The following is a 19,031-nucleotide window of genomic DNA, read 5'->3' on the forward strand; positions in this document are numbered from 1 at the left end:
TAAACGAAGTGATATTTACATTCCTCTGTGGAGGAGGGATAACTGATACACTTCTAGTTTGACCAGTGTGGTGGGAGAGGTATCAACCTCATGGTCCAATCCCTGGTCATTGTCTAAAATTTAAATCGAATTAGGAAAATAAACCTCTCTCTTTTCGCCCTAAAGACCTGACTGTGTGTGTGTGTCATTCTTTTTGTGTCCTATAGCAACACTGGACTGTTGTTGGCACAGCCCCAACCAACCATGCCAGGTGGTGACCTGCACTGGCTGGGAACAAACCCACTCTGGATGCAGCACTGCATGGGCCAGTGGAAGTGCTAGCTGTTCCATGTGCCGGGCAGCAGCATACACACATTGAGTCCACAGACCTGTGGCTGGTCTCCCAGCAGACCTTGCTCTCCCTGGGAAGATGTGGCAGCAGAGGTTGACTGCATCTCCTTGTACGTGGTCATCAGGAGACAACCTCGTGGCTGTAAGTCACCGTGTGTCCTCTGCAGCATCAAGATTTGCATATGAACACTTACCTGCTGCCAAAGCTAGCACAGGGCTCAATCTACTGCCACAATCACCCATCAGCACCCTTCGATGTTCAGTGTCATGTAGGAAAGGGCCAAGGTCTCCAGCATCAGCATTTCTTTACCCCAGTGCTCTGATGAGGTTTGATGCAGCTGCTCTGGCCTCTCCTCACAGAGGTAGCAATGCTGGTTGGTGGGACAGACTAGGCTGCCACCAGCCTCCAGCAGATGCCCTGTGCCCTCTCTATAGAGGGGTTGTGATATGTTGGGTGTCACCACACCACAGGCACGTGTGTCATTGCCAATACCTGCAGGCCAGCAGAGAGGGAGGGCTGGGCCAGGTCTGAATGGCAGCTGGTGCTTCCCAGCAGCTTAAAGGAAGGAGAGCTGAATAACTACATTGTATTTTAAAAAAACCAAAGACATCTCTGTCAGAAGAGTCTGGGCTAGCCCCAAGACAAACTATATAGTGAGAGAAAATAAACTCTCCTCCAAAAAAAACAAAACAACCTCCCAAGAAGATTTTTCCAAGAATATTCAAAATCTTCCATTCTTATCCACCAGACCACCCTAAGGATGGAAATGTCAGCCTGTCTCAAAGCAGCTTTGTCAAGGGAACTTTGGTACAGAAAACGCAGTAAGAGCAGAGCTGCCCTTGGCAGTTGTGTCCCAGTTCCCTGATTGCCACATGGACATCAGCAAGAGTATTTCAGCTGAACTTGCAGACAATGTAAACATCAGAAATTGTTTCTGGTATCTCTGGTTCACTTTCCTGGTGGGATAGACTGGCTAGGCAGGAAGATGGGACACAAAATGTTAAGGTCATTCTGATTTCCCCCTGTTATTCCTGGCTGTTCCTGCAAGGTCAGAGATGGGGGAGGAACCTCGAAGAAATCCCCTTTTTTTGCAGATCAAGCCTTTGCTGAGCAAAACAGCCCATGTGCTGATGCTGCAAGAGCTGAGCAGCACCAGAGTGACTGCCCTGTTTTTGGAGTAGGAAGTGAAGGGAGGCACTGGTCCTTTCTCCCTGTATCCTGAGCAGGTGTGAACCTGTTCAGTCAAACACAGCTAAGCCAAGCAGAGATCTCAAACAGGTAGGACGGGTCTGGGCAATTTATGGAAAGAAATGAGTTAAAGAAAAGCAGGCTGTGAACAGTTCAGCTGCAGCACAGAGAGCAGCTGGAGCAGGACCTTAGTAGAGAAAAGCCCTGAGGGTCTCCAGAGGCTCCTGTGATTTACCTGGCCAGCCTGGGGCTGTCAAGGCTGAGTCTCCATGGAAAAGAGAAGTGGCAAGAATGGAATGAGAAGCCAGAAGTAGAACCACGGTGCTGAAGACACGTGGATGAAGTCTGACCTGGACGGGGAATCTGATGGCAAGGGGAGAGCAGCAATGGCCAGGTGAGTGGGAGGGCTTGAGCCCCAAGTAGCTTCCACCCTCTTCCTTCAAAGCCAACTCAGAGCTAAAGGGAATCACCCCTGGCATGTGGCACAGGGATGTGTCACCTGTCCATGACATCACAACCTGAGCTCCTGGACAGTGGTTTATCACCTTTCCTGGCCATCATCCTTCTCCAGCAGGCTTACTCCCAGACACTCCTCTCAACATCATGAACACCAAACCAAGGTGAGGGCTCTGAAGGTGCCGGCACATGGCTACCCAGAGCTCCTTGAACAAACTGAAGTGCCTGTGACATGGGAATCATGACATCAGGGCTTTGCAGTCTGCTGTGTTGCACTGGACTCTGATCAAGGGGGTTTGCAGAGGAGGCAGCACCTGGCACCAGGATTAACATGCTGCTGTGTTTAACAGACAAGGCAAATTTCCCTGTAAAGTAGGGAAACTCATTCTCTTACCAGTGCATATTAAGTTTGTAAAAGATAAGATCCAGATCCTGTTTCTCTCAGTTTTCTCAACACTGGTGGGTTTTCCCCTCCTTTTTATGACCGTGGTTCGACTGAGCTCCTATCCCATCTCCTGCTGGCTGCTGGCCACTGGTGCCTTACCAGCCACAGCACTGGGAGGATGGGATTCTATTCCCTCTGTCAACATTTATTTCCCCCATGGCACCAGACAAGTACACCATACAGGACTCCTCCATACTGGTGCTCTACATCCCCCTCCTGTAGGGATGCTGCATTGACTGGCACTTCTTGGGTGTGTTTGCAAAGGTGGCAATAAGAGTCGTTGTGGTTTTCTTTGTCCCTGTTCACTAATCACATTGGCTCTATAGTCTTTAGAAATTGTGTTGATTTTGTCTGGGTTAGAGTTAATTTTCTTCACAGTAGCTGTTAAGGGGATAGGTTTCGGATTTGTGCTGAAAATACAGAGACCAAAGTATGGTGTTGACAATATGCAGTTATTGCTGAGTAGGGTTTGTAGAGACCCACGGTCTTTTCTTCTTCTCACCTCATCCCACCAGGGAGGGGGATAGGGGTGCATAAGGAGTTGGGGGGGATACACAGCCAGGACAGATGACCCCAACGGTCCCAAGAAATATTCTGGACCATACGACATCATCCTCAGTATATAAAGCGTGGAGAAGAAGGAGGAGGGGTTTGGCGTTTATCGCGATCCCTCGTCCGCAGGGGAGGGTCGGGCTCCCTCCGCGAGAGGAGCGGCCCAGGGCGTGGCGGGAGCCGCGTGCAACTCAAATTGCCGTGCTACCTCTCAGCCAATGGCCGGAGAGTCTGCTCGCCGCTAGCCAATGGGAGCACGGCGCTGCCCGTCGCCAGCCAATAGGCGCCGGGGGGCGGACCTTGGAGTAACGCTCGGAGCGGCGGCGATGGCCCCGGAGCGCGGTGACCGGGCGCTCCCCGCTGTTACCGAGGGTCTTCCCCGGGTTTTCCTGCAGAGCCTACGGACTCTTTTCGATATCCTGGATGACCGGCGGCGGGGTTACGTGCACCTGCGGGAGATCGAGTCGCGCTGGCGGGGAGCGGAAGCGCAGGAGCTGCCCGCCGGGGTGATGGAGGGGTTGCGGCAGGCGGCGCCGGCCAGCGGGTACCTCACCTTTGAGAGGTTCGTTTTGGGGCTGCGGGCGGCCCTGCCTGGGGCTGAGCTCCCGGTGGAGGGTGATAGCGGCAGGCGGCGGGGCGTGGAGCAGCCGCCAAGCCCTCGCTGTTCCGAGGAGCGGCGGGAGAAGAGCACTCGGCAGAGGGAACCGGGGCACGGCCAGCCCCGAGGCCGCGGTGAGTGTCGGGACTGGACTGGTGGCTTCGGGCTTGTGGGGGTGATGGCAGCACCGGGGCCGGGGACTTTCTCTCGGAGGTCGGGATGGGATCCCGCGGCGCACCCCGCTCCTCTGTGTCCTGCTCCGGGCTCAGAGCCAGCGGTTCCCGCAGGGCCGGGGTAAAACTCCCCCAGAGTTACTGTTGGTCTTGGTTTGGCTTCGCAGAACTCCCATCGCGGTGCGAATATCCCAGCGCTGCGGCCCGCCCAGGGCTGTGCTCCCCTCGAGATGCCCTAGGCTGTTTATAGCGCTGACAAACTAAGGGCTTTGCCGTAATGTGTCTGTGGTTGTCTTCTGGCATAGAGTCTGTCCTGACCTACCCCCGGGGTGCGTGGCACTGCCGGGCCTCTCGGCGAATGGGGACCCCCAAAGCCGAGCAGCTTCGCTGGGGTGAAGCTGCGGTCACGGATCTATCACGGAGCGGCCGTGTGCTCGGTGGGCTCTGCGCTGGGCTGGCCCTCAGAAATTATTCCTTTCACGGTGTCATGCATGGTTTAGACAAGTAAAAAATGCAAAACCCGATCCAGCTTTTTGATTTGGATCATACCCCAGCAGTATTGCCAATAACAAATAATTGATCAGTGAATTAATGGGAGAGCGTCACCAGGGCAATGTGCGCTGCTGTCCCAGGCTCTGTCCACAGAGCTCACCTGCACATCCCTGTGGACTCTGCCCTTTCATCGCGATCTGGGCTCCCTGTGCTGGCTCTGCCAGAGCCCTCCAGGGTGGTACACTGACCTTGGCATGGGGGAGACTGTTTCGCTGGCTTCTTGATTTGTTGCTAGTCAGTAGAAGACGTTGTAAGGAAACCATGCTTCTGGGTTTATCTGGGTAGGTAATAGTTCTTTATTTAGGTTTGTGAAGTGCTTTGAGATTAGAGGAGACAAAGTCTGTGTGAGGAGCTGGTACTTTTTATTGCACCACCTGAGTGCAATGACTTCCTTCACCTTGGGAAGGTCAGGCTGATTTGCTGTCCCTTCTGCTGCGTGGAGAGGGAACTTTTAACTGTGACTGAGGTTCTCTGCTTTCCATTTTGCCTCCAGACTAGTCACTGGACTTTCACCTAAGGGAATATTATTAAGCAGACTAACTCTTCTATCACCAAGAGTGTAAATCTGGAAAAACCTGAAAAAAAATCCTGCTTGGTGAATAGACAGTGGATTGAAAGCTCTGCCCTGGGAAGGAGCAGGGCAGATGTCTGCAGAAGCTTTCTACTTGCTGAGGATCTTTCCATTACAGGGTGATGTTTCATAACTGTCCAGAACCTGCAGGCAGGGTTTGTGTCTCAGCCCTTGCTGCCAGCATCCCACACTGCAGGGCTGTATTTTGGCAAGAGGGCTGAGTTTCAAAATGGTACAGCTCTGTTAGTCCATCTCTTCTAGCTCTAGATTCTGCACAATTGCCCAGTGTGCCTCTCCACAGATGATTTCCCAGGGTGCATTTGAACACGTGGATGTTGTCAGCTGGCTGCAAGGGAGTTGAGCAGTGCCGTGGCAGGGTACGGTTCCATTCCTGCTGTGGAGATGTGTGGTGGATGCTGGGAGCCGCCTGTGGCTCCAGGAAGACCTGTTTCCTTTAAGAGTGTATCATTTGGGTGTGAGGCTGCTCTGAGGCTCCAGCTGCATGTGGTGGCTTCTGTAAGACCCCAACCAAGAGCAGTGGGATGATGTATCAGTGCTCATAAGCTGCAGTGTGTCAGAGGAAATGCTCCCTGCCTGTGTTTTGGGGGAAGAGGGTGCTCACAGGCTGCCTCCCCAGCTCTGCTTCATGGTGTAAGGAGCATCTGCATGTGTCAGACGTGATTTGGATGTGACTCACGGCAAAATGGCAGAGGTTGGGGCCAGCTGGCTCTCCTGGCACGTCCAGGGGTGCAATGAGCCAGTGGGACAACAATTCTGTCCCCTCTCCCGCACTAACCTCTGCTAGTGTGGGGGCAGAAGTGCTTCTGAGGTCCCAGGTTAAGTCAGTTTTCAGCTTCTCCTCAGCCCAGCAGTACTGGTGCAGTCTGTGAGCTGCTGCTTGGCACCCCATGGTCCCTGAGGAGCCAACAGCACCCTCTGGACACAAGGATGATGAGATGGATATCAGAGAAGTCACAGGGCAGGAAAGTCACCATAACGATGTCCCTACCTCTGGTGCCTGGTGCAGTGTCTGAGTGCATCGCTCTTAGGGGTCTTTACCCCCGTAGTTCCCCTGTGAGCTGGGACCTGGAGAAGTCAAAGCACAGAGCAGAAAGAGCCCAGGAAGTGATAGCCCTGGGCACTGGCTTCTCCCCAGCACAGTTCTTTCCCTTGCTCCTGGGGTGACTTGGCTTCTAGCAGCTGGAGAGCTGTTGGCAGTAGCAGGAGGGAGGGGATGGTTTGTAGGGACTTGTTTGTGCCATTGCCAAGGATAGTTGTGGAGAAGTGTAAAGCAGCCATGAGGTGTCTGCTTATCCTGGGCAGAGAGGGTCCCAGAGGGAGGAAGGAACCTGTCCATTATCTCAGGGCAGGATCTCTTCCACCTCTGGTGATCTGATCCTGTTATTTCTCTAAGAAGAACTACCCCAGCTCATTAGCAGGTGTCCTGTTTTAGCCACTGCCTTGTCAGCTCAAGTGTGCAGAGATCAGTTGGTTGACCAGGAGCACCTGCTTAACACAGGTGCAGCTCAGCTCAACCCAGCACTTCTAGGTAACTGCGGCCAAAAGTTATTTAAGTTGTGTTTGTCCTACAGCTTCTATCAGAAATGCTCCTGGCTTTGCCTTGGGGTTCTGACTGGTGAGAGTATTATTGTTTTGGGGGCTGTTTCTCAGCTTTTTGAGCAGGATACACTACAAGTCTGCTAGGACAACATGTGTGTGGTCACACTAGTCTTGCTGGGTTCCTCCCAGATAGATTTAGGTGTATAAAAACAAAAGGAGCTGGTAAAGCAGATGGATGGGTGATATCAAAGACTTTGTGTTCACAAATGCTTTGTGTTCACTGATGTGCTTAGAGACCTGCACATCTGATGTGCACAGCCTGAGTCTGTGCCAGAGTACTTGGTAGAAGATGGAGTGAGATACTGTGATGGACCAGAAGGAGGACTTTTCCCATAGTATGGTGGCTTCTTTCCCCAGTGTCAAACTGAAGTGTTGCATTGCCTGCTGCCCCTGAGCCTGTCTCCTATCCCTGAACCAGTGTGACTGTGGCAGCACGGGCAGCTCTGGTACAGGGCTCCCACGCATCGTACCTTCAAGGTGAAGGGTGGCTCCTGTGGTCATGGCTGCCCTCTCCTGCTTCATATCCTTCCTCTGTCATGTCCATGTGCTCAGCTAAGGAAACTTGTGGAGCAGAGGGAAGAAATATGCCAGCCCATGTGGTGCCACACACCCTGTCCTGGCACTCGCAGCCCTTCATGTGCCTGCAGCAGGGAATGTGTCAGACCTGTGCCAGGCAGCTCTGGCAGAAGGATGTTGAGGGGTGGGGGTGCCTGGCAGACACTTGGGGAGCTGTCCTGGGAAGAGGGCGTTTTCCCCAGCTGCCTGCCATCACTTGCTGGCTCCCTGCTGCTCTTCTTGAAAAGCCAGGTTGGGAAAGGAACTCTTGAGGAAACCTGTGTGCAGGGAGCAGGTGAGCTGTAGAACTGGGAAGGTGGCACAAGACAGGGTATACTGGGGACTGGGGCAGGAAGGGAGGGGCAGCAGGCTGCTGCCCAGACTTGCCTGGGGATGTGCTGGCTGCACCCCTGACTGCCCTGATGCTGTGGTTTGGGACAGTGGGGTGTCAGGGTGCTTGTTCTACCAGCTCAGTAGCAGTGGATTGGAGCTGGCTCGGCTGTTACTGTGGGACTGGGTTTCTGATGAGGGTGGGCACTGTGGGGCTTGTATGGACTTCACTGCCGGTGCCCAGGGAATTCCCTTACTGATGGGCAGGAGGTGCCTGATCCAGCCTGGAACCTGCCGGTATGAACTTAATCTTCAAAAATAGGTTATTTGTGGATTTGCATCAGCACTATGTAGTAGATTAGTCTTTTGCAAGATAGGATGTTGGGGTTTTAATAAAATTTTTGAAAATCTACAGCCTGATTTACTTTATGGTTACATCACAGTGTCTGGGCTGGATATCCACATGGCCAAGTCCATCACCAAGCAGGAGCTGCCTTCAGTTGGATTCCTGGCAAATCTGGTCCCACCTGAGTGGAAGCCAGGTGTCCCATGAGGACATGTGAAAGCAGGCAACATCACTAATGGTTTAGTTGCCCCAGCTGGGACTGGACCAGCTTTGCTTGGAAGCTGCTTGCTCTGTACAGAAGATGACATTGAGGTCTGTTGCCAGCCTGGCACAGCTGAGTCAGTTATTCTGACATCTGTGCTGCTTGGACAAAAACAGGAGCAGGCGCTCAGGCTGGTGGTTTGCTCAGTCTCTCCCTAAGAGAGACTGCCCTGCAGATCATCTCACAGAAGTCGTCCTGGGGAGGATTTTCTTGAAAGTAGTTTGTGGCTTCATGCCTTCCTCTGTTCCAGGTGGTGATGCAAAGTGTGCTGGGCAGTCCCAGGGAGACAATGGCCAGTTGGGGGCTGAGGACACTTGGAGGCATCAGAGAGGCCGTGCAGAACACCGGAGACACACCATCACCAGTGGCGTGGACTTCAGCATGGTAAGGGGATGTTGTGGGCCCCCATGAAGGGGAAGGCAGATTGCAGGGGTCCCTCGCTGCTGACACCATCTCTGGGCTTTGGCTTCCTCTCTGCACATGTTAGCTGTGGGACATCAGGCAAATCCTGATATTTTGGATATGAAGGTCTGTTGATATATGTGGATATTCTGCCATTATTTCGAAGGTACTTTCTGTCCTGAATCATGCCAGACAGGGAGGAGGTGGATGTCTTCCTCCAGAGTGGGATCAGCCCATGAAGCCAGTGTGCTGGCTGCCTTCCCCATGGGCAAGGTCTTGGGAAGAGGAAGATAAAAGTGGAGATGTGGGAACAGATGGATCTCTGGGCCTTTAGAGCACCCCAGCGAGGATCAGGTATTCTTTGTGCTGGCAAGCAGTGGGGCCTGGCTATGTCCCCTCCCAGGCGTTCCATGTAAATCAGGGCTCAAACATGCAGGTCCTCTTGGCTTCTGACAGACTTTCTGGTAGCAAAGCAGAGAAAAATCTACACTGAATTTATCCAGGTAGCCCAGGATGGAGGGATCTCCACTGCTGAGTGGAGGGGCTTGGATCAAATTGCCTGGGTGAAGGGATCTCTTTGCTCCCAGGTGGAGTGAAGTAGCTACCTTGGACATGTTGCCCACAGGCTCAAGCTAAAGTGTCCTGGGCATACAGCCAGGACCAAGCCTGCAGGATAAGTTCTTAGTGGTGCTGTCACCACTGCATTTTCACTCCTTGCGCCCTGGTGTCACCCTGCTTCTGCATCCCAGCAGGCCTGACCAGTGGTGCCCAGCCTCCCGCTGGCTTTGGGGGACACAACATGCCCCGATGCCAGCCTGGGGGAGGGGATGTTTGTGCAGGTAGTTTGCTGGGCTCGCAGCCATGTGAGGGGCCTCTGCTGAGAGGTGCTGATAGGGAGTGATAAATGTAGCTCTGTGTGTCTGGGATTTAGGACTCTGCTTCTTGGGGTTTTGGGGGTTGGGGGTTGCTGTTTGGAGAGAGGAAGGTCTCTGCTTCCCTGTCTAGGGTACTCCCTGTGTGTGCAGCTCTGGGCTGGAGTACATCTCAAAGTCCCAAGCTCAGGGTGCTTTGTGACCACCATGTCTATCCCCAGCCCTGGGCTTGTGTTGCCCTGGTCTCTATTCCCCCAAGTTGTCATGTGGGCAGTGGGAGGGATGTCCCCTCCTTCCCTCTCTGCCTATGTGTTGCCAAGTGCTGCACTGCCTTTCTGTGCTTCTGACCCCAGAGAAGGGGTGTCTCAGCCTTCCCTGGCACCTTGAGCACAGCCTTTAGGCACTGGTGCTATTTCCAAGCCTACAGAGACAGCTGGAACAGGTTTGAGTCCAGCAAGGACTGGATCTTTGTACTGTCACCTCCCTTACCCCTCCCTGCCCCGATGCTGGGCTCCCAAGGGACAAGGAACTCTGTCATTAGACTAATTTACCTAAAGCCCATGGGGAATGGGAGCATTGGTGTCTGTCCTGTGTCCTGAAGTGCACCAGGACTGGTTCCTCCTGAGCAGGGAGCAGAGCTGTGGAGGCTGTGCTGCAGCCCCAGGACCCTTCGCACCGTCTCATCTGGTGCCCACTTACTCAGCTGGTGTTTTTCCAGCCAGTGCCTCATCTATTGGCCTGATTTCCCCATGGCCACGAGGGTGGCTGGGATGAGATGTTCCTTGAGAGGTGGAGCACTGTCATTTGTAGACATCTCAGGGCACAGCTCTATCCTCTCCCTTTTTCCAGCCACTGAGCACCGGCCAAGTCCAGTGCTTTGTCTTTCTCCTGCCCCAAGTGTCTCATCCTGGTAAGATGCTGCCTGTCCCACACTGGCAGGGCTGGCAGTGTCCCTCTGCTCTGTGGGATGCTCCTTCTTCCTCCAGTCTCTCCGTTGGCCAGAAAGCCCTGTGGGAGGAGGGCAGGTTAGGCAGCAGTGGGCTGCACCCTCAGCTGGGCGGGGGTCCAGCACCTTCTTCATGCCCCTCAGCAACAACACCAAGGCTCTGCATTTCTTCCTCTAGGTATGTCCCTTTGGGCCATTGGAGAAAGGTGCAGGGGGAGTTGTTGTGTTGCAAAAAGCATTTCCAGGAGCTGCGGGAGCAAGAGCAGCCCTAGTGTAATGGGTGGCAGGTATGGGATGCAGGGAGGCTTTGGGGTTGGCAGTGGTGGCATGGAGATGCTGATGGCCCAAAGAAGGCCATCTGGTGCCACTTGTGCACAGGGTTCTGTTCACGGTCACTTCTGAGTCGCACCACTCCTGATGCTCTCCAAAGAAGGAGGTTCTGGTGCATCCAGCATTTTTTGGGTGACCAGAGTGTCTGGTGCCTGGAGAAGACTGTGGAACCTAGGCTGTGCTGTTGGTGAAGGCCAGGCTATGTTGTGGTAAAGAAGGCAGAGGCAGTGAGGCAGGAAGTTCCCCATGCCTTTGGGAGCTGGGGGAGCAGAAAGGGGACAACGGCCGTGGACTCACAGGGTGAGGGTGATGAATGGGTCACTGCATCAGTTGCTCTGTTCTCCAGGGATGTCTCCTCATCCCTCTCCACCTCTTTGATTGCTGGTGGAGGCGTGGTGCCAAGGGGCAGCAGGAGCAGAAGGTGACAGCAGAATGAGGACTGTGTATCCCCTATGGATGTGGACCAAGCCCCCAGTTCTGCAGCAGCTTTGGGTCCTGCTTGGCATATTCAAGGGGTTTCTCTGGGGGCAGAAGCCCCAGACACCCTCATAGCAGCTCTCTGGGCACAGCAAGGCCCCCACTGCTCTCCAGATGATGCTGGTGCTGGAACCTGAGCAACTGGCAGAGATCCTCTGCAGAGAGGTGGTGTGCTGTGTTCTACTCAGCTTTGTGCACCTCCAGGGATGAGGCAAGCTGGGGAAACAGGGCTGCAGTTTTCCCCTGACTTCCAGCCTGCACAGTGAGCTTGACTCTTCAGTGCTCACTGAAATCCAGGTGTATCTGTTCTGGGGCTGATACCCACACCCCGAAGGGAGCTGGGGGCAGCTGCAGGCACTGCTCCTGCTGCCTCCCTGGATAAATAGGTGAAGAAAGCTGCACCTACAATGGTGACCTGGAGGGTGGAGTTGACCCAAGCATCCTTCACACAGTTTGGTTCTCCCAAACTGGAGAACTTTTCTTCTGAAAATCTTCTAAAGCAGCATTCAGGTGGCAATCATTATCCTACTCCTCTTTTTTTTGTGGAAAAGGACTGAGACCCTTGCCTGTGTCCACATCCCCCCACACTTCATGAAGAAACCAACTCCTGGGGCGTAACAAAGCCTTGGTGGGGAGCGAGTGACATCCTTGTGCTCTGTCCTGCAGCTGAAGTACATGAAGGAGCTGGAACAGGAGAAGGATTTCCTGTTGCAGGGCCTGGAGCTTATAGACCGGGCTCGAGAGTGGTACCACCAGCGCATCCAGCTCATGCAGGAGCACCAGCGGCTCCTGGGGAACAAGAGAACCAGTGCTGTGAGTCTGGGGCTTCTTCTGTCTGTGTGTGGGTTTGGGGAACAGGGCTGGGAGGTGGCTGGACCTGGAGCTGGCCTCATGGTAACCTCCAGCCTCTTCTTCTTCCCCATCTTGCAGGATTTTCCTGAAGGTGGCCAGAGCCACCTGGGATGCCTGGTCCCCAAGCTGCAGGAGGTCAACCGCTGCCTGAGTGACCTTCTTTCCACTGCTGGCAAGATGAAAACAGCACATCAGCAGCTTGAGGTTGTTTGTGTGATCTTAGGAGTAATTCTGCCCCTGCCTTGCTGGTGACTGGGTTGACATTGGAGCTGCCAGAGTTTCCCCCAGCTCTGGGAAGGTGGTGGGGGACAGCCAAGAGGACAGCACAGCTGGTCCTGAAATGGGCTAGAGGATGCTTAAGGCATTTAGGTGACTAAAGGAGATCCTCAAAAAAGGTACACCTGTTCTCAAGGAAATAAGGAGCCCAACCTCCTGAGATGCTGAGTCAGCCACTTCAGAGCTGACTGTCCTGCTGGGCAGGAACCAGGCACACTGGCAGGAATGCTTCCCCATTCTGCCTGTTGGGCTGGAGACCCTGTGATGGTCTGTGCTGGGATTTTAATCCTCTACTGGGCTTCTCTCAGTTCTTTGTGTGCCATAGAAACATCTTGCCTTGAAGAAGGGCTGGGGAGGGCCACAGGGTAGGAGGCTTAGTGTCTCATCCCTTCATCTTCTCTGCAGACAGCAACCCCCTCCTCAGCCCTTAGCAGGCTGGTCCCTGTGACATCCCCAGCCTTCACAGGCTCCCAGCAAGTCATCAACATGCTGAAGGAGCAGAATTGGCTTCTCACCAAGGTAAGTGGAGGTAGGGGTGGAGGAAATGCCCTTGGGGGTGCTGGGAAAGGAAGGGGATGGGATGGGGCTGGGCAAGGAATGACAGGCAGTGGAAAGCGTTCCTTCAGCCTGGCCAGGCTTGGTCATCCCAGAGAAGGGTATGTGGGCTGCACATGGAGACCCTCTGGCACACAGCTGTGCCCGGCTGTCTCCAGCTGTTTGCTGGGTGAGTCAGTGGCAGGAATGGGGCATTCCTGACAGAGGGAACTGACAAATGGCTATCACAAGAGAGTGTGCAGAGGCTGCAGCTGGGGGCTGCCAGGGAAGAGATGGACTGCCAGGGCCAGGCTCACTGCTGCAGTTTCTGTCCCAGCATGTGGCCACAAAGATGCTCCACAAAGGGGCTTGAGTCCCTCTGCTCTGGAGCCAGGCTGGGACAGCTGGAGGTGTTCAGCTGGAGAAGAGAAGGCTCCAGGGAGACCTTAGAGCCCCTTTCCAGTGCCTAAAGGATGCTTTATGGGCACTCTGAGAGCTGGAGAGGGACTTTGGACAAGGGCCTGGGTAAACAGGACAAGGAGGAATAGCTTCCCACTGCCAGAGGGTGAGGTGAGATGGAATACTGGGAAGAAATCCCTCCCTGAGAGGGTGGTGAGGCCCTGGCACAGGGTGCCCAGAGAAGCTGCCGCATCCCTGAAAGTGTTCAAGAACAGGTTGGACAGGTCTTGGAGCAACCTGATCTAGTGGAAGGTGCCTGTCCATGGTTAGGGTCTGGGATGAGATGGGCTTAAATGTCCTCCTACCCAAAGCCTGTGATTGTGTGGTTCTATGAAATTTTACCTGCAGCACACCAGTTGCCAGCATTTTCCTCCTCTAACCAGTATTTTCCTCCCCTGTCTTGTGCAGGAGGTGACTGACAAGAGTGAGCACATCACCCAGCTGGAGCAGGAGAAATCTGCCCTGATCAAGCAGCTCTTTGAGGCTCGTGCCCACAACCAAGAGATGAGCCAGCTGGACTCCACCTTCATCTAGCATATGCCTCCCCTGTCCCATTCCCAAACTTCCTGAGGGGCTTCAAGGGACTCTTGCCCCAGACTCCTCACACTCACTGTCCAGGGGTTGTGTCTCAAGGTCTGTGGCTGCTGGTGGCATCTCTGTGGGAGGAAGCTGGGCCCCCCTCCCTGCCCTGCTGATGGCTTATCAGCCATGCTGCTCTGAAGCTGCTCCTTTCCTGTCTCTAAATGTGCTGTAGGGATGCTGTCCCCAGCCCTGTGACCCCAGCATGTGGGAGACATGGCTGCTGGCTGTGTGGGGTGAGCTGCTGTACCCTTGCTGATTTAGGCTGGAATTTGGGTGCTCTTGGGTAAAAGTGATGCATCTTCAACACTCCAGCCAGCATCTCCAGACAAGCCCGGCCCTTAGAGGGTGCTGGCTCCTGCTTGTCCTGCTGTTGGAAGGCAAGATTGGAAATCCAAGGAGGCATGCCTGGCCCCTCTCCGTGGCCCATGTTCTGCCTGCCAGAAACACTGTCCTGGCCCTGTAGTGGCCAATCCGGTGGCCCTCATGGCAACCCCTCTGTCGTGGTTGTGGTAGTGATACCATAGTTGCTGTTTGCATGTCTGCAGGCTGCTGTAGGGAATGAGCCATAGACCCAACCAAGATAGCCTACACCTCTGAGCTGCTGTTTTGGGCTGTTGACAAGTTGAGACAGAAACCTCACCCTTTACTTGGCTTGACCTGGCAAATACTTCCTGATGTCTGCCAGGATTAGATTCTTTTTGTGATGACTGTAAAAGGAGGAGTGATGTTCCATAGCCTGAGGATGCTCACATCAGCCTGACCTCACAGAGGGGCTTTAAAACTTGGTTTTGTATTTAACTGAGTGTGGGACAGAGCAAAGACTGACAGGCTCCTCCCTGTGCACATCTCCACACGGAGAAATGGCAGCTCATGTGGTTGTGGAGGCTACTGCCAGGGATGACATCATGCCTGTGAGCTGGACTCCTCTGCAGGGAGTGCACCACCCTTTCTTGAGTGGTGGTGGTGGTCTAAGATGGGTCCTATTTGGTGGCACATCTCAGGGACTCCTGCTTCCCACACAGCTTGATGATGCTTAATCTGAATGACATTTGACTATGGCTTGGTACTTGGTATCCATGGTACTTTCACTGGAGATCCCATGTAATGCAGCCTGGCCCTCTGTACCCTCAAGGCCAGGACCTTTATCTCTGGGGTTGTTTCATGCTCTGACTCTCCAGGCGTGATGCTGTGACACTGAGCTGGGCTGGGCAGAATTTGCTGGCTCTGCCCTGAGCTGACACATGCAGGCCAATTCTGTTCTCACTCCTGTTCTTATCTGTCAGGACTCTGTCCCATCCAGCTGTTCTCTTTGAAATAGATCCTGAGCTAAAGCTCACTGCAAGGCATGAATCTCTGCTCTGCCCTTGTGCCTGCAGCTGAAGTGGGGATCAGCAAAGTGCCAGGGAGATGGTGGAGGAGAAGCAGCAAGGCCATGGCTAGTCATGTCCCCTGTCTGCAGGAGTTGGGTGTTAGTTGTCCCCTGGGCATCAGTGCCTGCCATCCTTTTTGTGATGCCTCCTCTGGTGTCCAGTGCCTGTTCTGCCTGAGGTTTAATTAGAACTGACCCTTTTTACAAGGGTTACCTGTCTGTAGGGATAATAAAGTGGGGTGACCTATTTAATTTATCCTTCTGTCTCTCTCCCTAAATCAGCCCATCTACTGCTGCCAGCGCTGAAGTCCCTGACTGTCCTGTCTCTCAGAATGCAGGGAGAGCTGAAGCTGCAATCTGGTGAGGAAACAAAGAGCCCGAGGGTCTCTGCACGTGGTCATGTTTCCATGTCCTTTCCCATCATCGCTGGGCTTCTCAGGGACTGGGGATCCCCTGGCCCCTGCTGTGGGGAAAAAGAAAAGTCACCTGCACCCCTTCCAAGTGCTGTAGCCTCATCTGTCTACTCCTCCAGAAGCTGTGCTTGGGACTCACACTGCTCAGGCAGTGCTGGTGCAATTCACAACCTCTTTCTTGCTTTTAAGTGCCCTTTCTCAGAGCTGCCCCACAGTGATGGCAAGAGTTGCTGGTGGTCTGCAATGACTCCTTTCCACAGGGTCAGCCACAGGGGACCTCGGTGGAATGGCATGTGTGGCACACGTCCCTCTGCCCTATGCTGAGATGGCATCTCACATGGGGTGAACATGTGGCTCTGCACTGATTGGGGCACCCTCCTTTCACAGGCTGTGGGGTGAGCCCTGCATCCTGCAGAGCCTGAGCCTCCCCTGCGGGGAGCAGAGCCAAGAGGGAGACCCCAGTCCACTTACTGGCAGCTGGGCACAGGGATCTCTGCCATGAGCTCTTCCAGCTGCTGCTTAGGGCAGCCACTAGTTCCAGCTGGGGCAGGAAGAGGGTTGGTAATTGCCCTTGGTTCCCATTTTATGCCTTTGCTTGGATGTGGAGCTCATGTAGGCTTCCAAAGGAAAAATAGTCATGGTTCCCATTCCAGGCTGCTCCATGCAGAGCCAGGGCAGCTCTTTCTGGCTCAGCCTAGGGGGGTTGTCCCAGCCCTGTCCAGCAGCACTGGCCCTCACTCCACTTTCTGTGAGACTGCTGCAGGTTGCGGGGTAGCCCTGGCAGTGCCACAGCCCTCTGGAACCAGGTTTCCCCTGGGAACTGCAGGGCTCACCTCAGGCTGTCACTCTGGCCTGGCCACAGTGTTTCTAGGTCCTTGACCTTTCCCTGTGGGTCTGGGCTGTGTCCACTTTGGCACCCTTAACTGTGGGGGCTGCCTCAGGAGCCATGAGACCTGTGTTTGGGGCCTGGTCTGTAAGTGATGTCAGTGCTGGGTCACGTGGGTGTACACCTCCCATTCTCTTCAGGCTTCCTGCAGGAGCTGGGTTTGCATAGATCTGTGGCACTTCCAGGACTCTCATAGCGGCTGGAACCAACTGTGGGAAGCTGTGGTTACACTGGGAACAGCTGGTGCAGGGATCTGCTGTTCCCAGCCAGGACAGCTTCAGCCAACCCACCTCACCTCCCCACAGCCCTCCACACTGGAGGTTGTTACATGCAGGTGCAACACCATGGGGTCAACATGCCTGACCCTGGGAATTTATGGTGGGTGTCAGGGTGGCAGTGCATGGGGTGTCCCCACTGCCAGGGCCTGGTGCTACTATCTGAGCAGAGTGAGCCGTCTCCTGAGCTCAGTACACCAGTGGAGGTGTACCTGGCCCCTGGGCTGCCCAGGGATGCAGGATCTGATCCTCTCTGTCCTCAGCCATAAACTTTGGCAAGGATCCAATCACCCAGGTTTACCTATTTGTAATTTCTCTCTTCTCCTGCCCAGCTACATGCCCTTTACTTGCCCTCTGAGCATGGGCTCCATGCGAGAAGAGATGCTGTCCTAGCAGAGCTATTATCCCACATAGGATACCGCTACATCTTGGGCCCCTGACCTGAATGTTCTGTCTTTTTTGTTTTTCTTCCCTGCCATATGGTCAGCACTGCTGGGCCACCAGTCTTTGCTGCCCTGGCCTTTCAGCTCTCCTGCTCTGTACCTACTGTCCTGCTGTTGTCAGTGCAACTCCCTGGAAAGTGAACTGAGGATGTGATGACCTGAAGAAAACCCTGGGTCCTGGGGATGGTTCTCATTGGGATAGGGAGCTGGGCCCTGCAGGACTGACTGGACTAAGGAGGTGCCTGTTGCATCTCAGACCTGCAAGCACGTGCTGATCATTGCTGTGATCCCTCAGTTAGAGTGTTCTCCCATCCCAGACAATTCCTGTGCTGCTGCAGCCCTGCCTGTATCCTGGACTCTTGCTTCTATCCCAGGTTCCAGAATGCCAGCGCTATTCTCTTGGCAGGGATAAACTGCCTCCTGCCTTAGGAGTGTCACGCGGTGCTACCCTGTGCTCCCTGTTCCCCCTCCCTGCCTGTGGCTGACATTTGCAGCACTGTGAGCAAAGGCCCTCTCCCATGTGGAGTGGAGAGGGTCTGCCCTCCCCACTGCAGGGTATGGTGGAGGCTAAGACTCTACTCACCAGCATGGCTCATTCTGGGGGACACTTCCCATCCTGAGGGCATCAGTCACAGCATCCAGGCTCTGCTTCAGTGTCCCATCAGATCTCTGCAGGGCCCATGACTCACTGTGGCTGTGATCCCAGCCTGGTGTGGGCGTTCACCTCTGACTGCACAGCCATCCCACTCTTCCAAGGTACAGCTGATTGAAGGCAGATGCTCCCTCCAGGAGAGCCAGGCTCCCAGAATCCCTGCTTTGCTCTGCAGCTGTGTACCACAGGGACTTAAACTCCCCCACATTACACAAAGAAGACAGCAGCATATGGCAGATACCCAGCCCGGGAAAAGCAGCTGTCAGGGAGCAGAGCAGGGGCTGAGGTGTTGGCCAGCGCCCTAGAGCACCACATGCGCTGCACTTAGACCCAAAGTGTCCCTTTGTGGGACACACCCCCATGTGGCAGTGGTTGCAGACAGTGGCTGGAGGTGGCTCCATCCTCCTGCTGTGCCATTGGGATGCCTCTGGTTGCTCCTGGGAGATGGGATCATGCTCTGGGTGGGAACAGGCAACTGGAGGGACAGAGCCTGCACTAGATCTGGGCTGCAGTCATTCCAGGGAGCCATCAAAATCCACCCATATAAAAACACTCTTTGACTGCCCTGCCTCAGCTGTAGGTGAGAGCTGGGCACATGGACCATTGAATCAGAGAATCAGAATCCCAGACAGCTTTGAGTTGGAAGGGATCTTCAAAGACCATCTTGTTCCACACCTTCCCATGGGCAGGGGCACCTTCCACTACACCAGGTTACTCCTGGGCCTGTCTAGCCTGGCCTTGGGCACTACCAGAGTGGGGCAACCACAGTTTCTCTGGATAATCTCTGTCAGGACCTCACTACCCTCACAGGGAAGAATTTCTCCCTAATACACTATCTAACCATTGAGGCCGTTCCCCCTTGTGCTGTGACTTGTCCTGACCCTTGTCTAAAGCCCCTGTCCTGCTCTCTTGGAGTCTCCTTAGGCACTGGAAGAGTCTCTAAAGTTACCCTGGAGCCTTCTCTTCTCTGGACTGAAAGAGCCTAACTTATGCAACCTTTCCCCAGGAGAAATGCTTCATCCCTCTAATCATCTTTGTTGCCCTCCTCTGTGGACCAGCACATCCTCAAAGCAGAAAGCTTGGACTATTCCATAGGCACAAACAGCCCAGCACTTTGCTCCCCTGTCTTGCTGCTGTCTGGCCCCCTGGACATGGGGTAGGGAAGACGTGACTCCTGCTTGCCCTGCGGCCAGATCCAGGGGACAGCACTGGGAGTAGCAAGTCCTTTTGGCCCAGAGCCTCTCCTGGGCATGTGCCCTCCTTTTACCCCAAAAGCTTCCCTAC

The 19,031-nt window shown here is 54.3% G+C and overlaps 1 protein-coding gene across 1 annotated transcript; it reads left to right on the top strand.

Annotated features, from left to right (window-relative positions):
* Positions 1-3,190: 3,190 nt before the first annotated feature.
* On the top strand, positions 3,191-15,679 carry SAPCD2 (suppressor APC domain containing 2). Its single transcript, XM_066201149.1, is given in 6 exon segments — positions 3,191-3,704; positions 8,230-8,363; positions 11,673-11,819; positions 11,937-12,062; positions 12,540-12,653; positions 13,536-15,679. Coding segments are annotated over 6 exon segments (1,161 nt in total). The 3' UTR covers positions 13,662-15,679.
* Positions 15,680-19,031: the final 3,352 nt, after the last annotated feature.

Source organism: Chamaea fasciata, unplaced genomic scaffold (genome assembly GCF_029207755.1).
Source record: "Chamaea fasciata isolate MVZ Bird 193981 ecotype frontalis unplaced genomic scaffold, bChaFas1.0.hap1 SCAF_20, whole genome shotgun sequence".
NCBI lineage: Eukaryota > Metazoa > Chordata > Aves > Passeriformes > Sylviidae > Chamaea > Chamaea fasciata.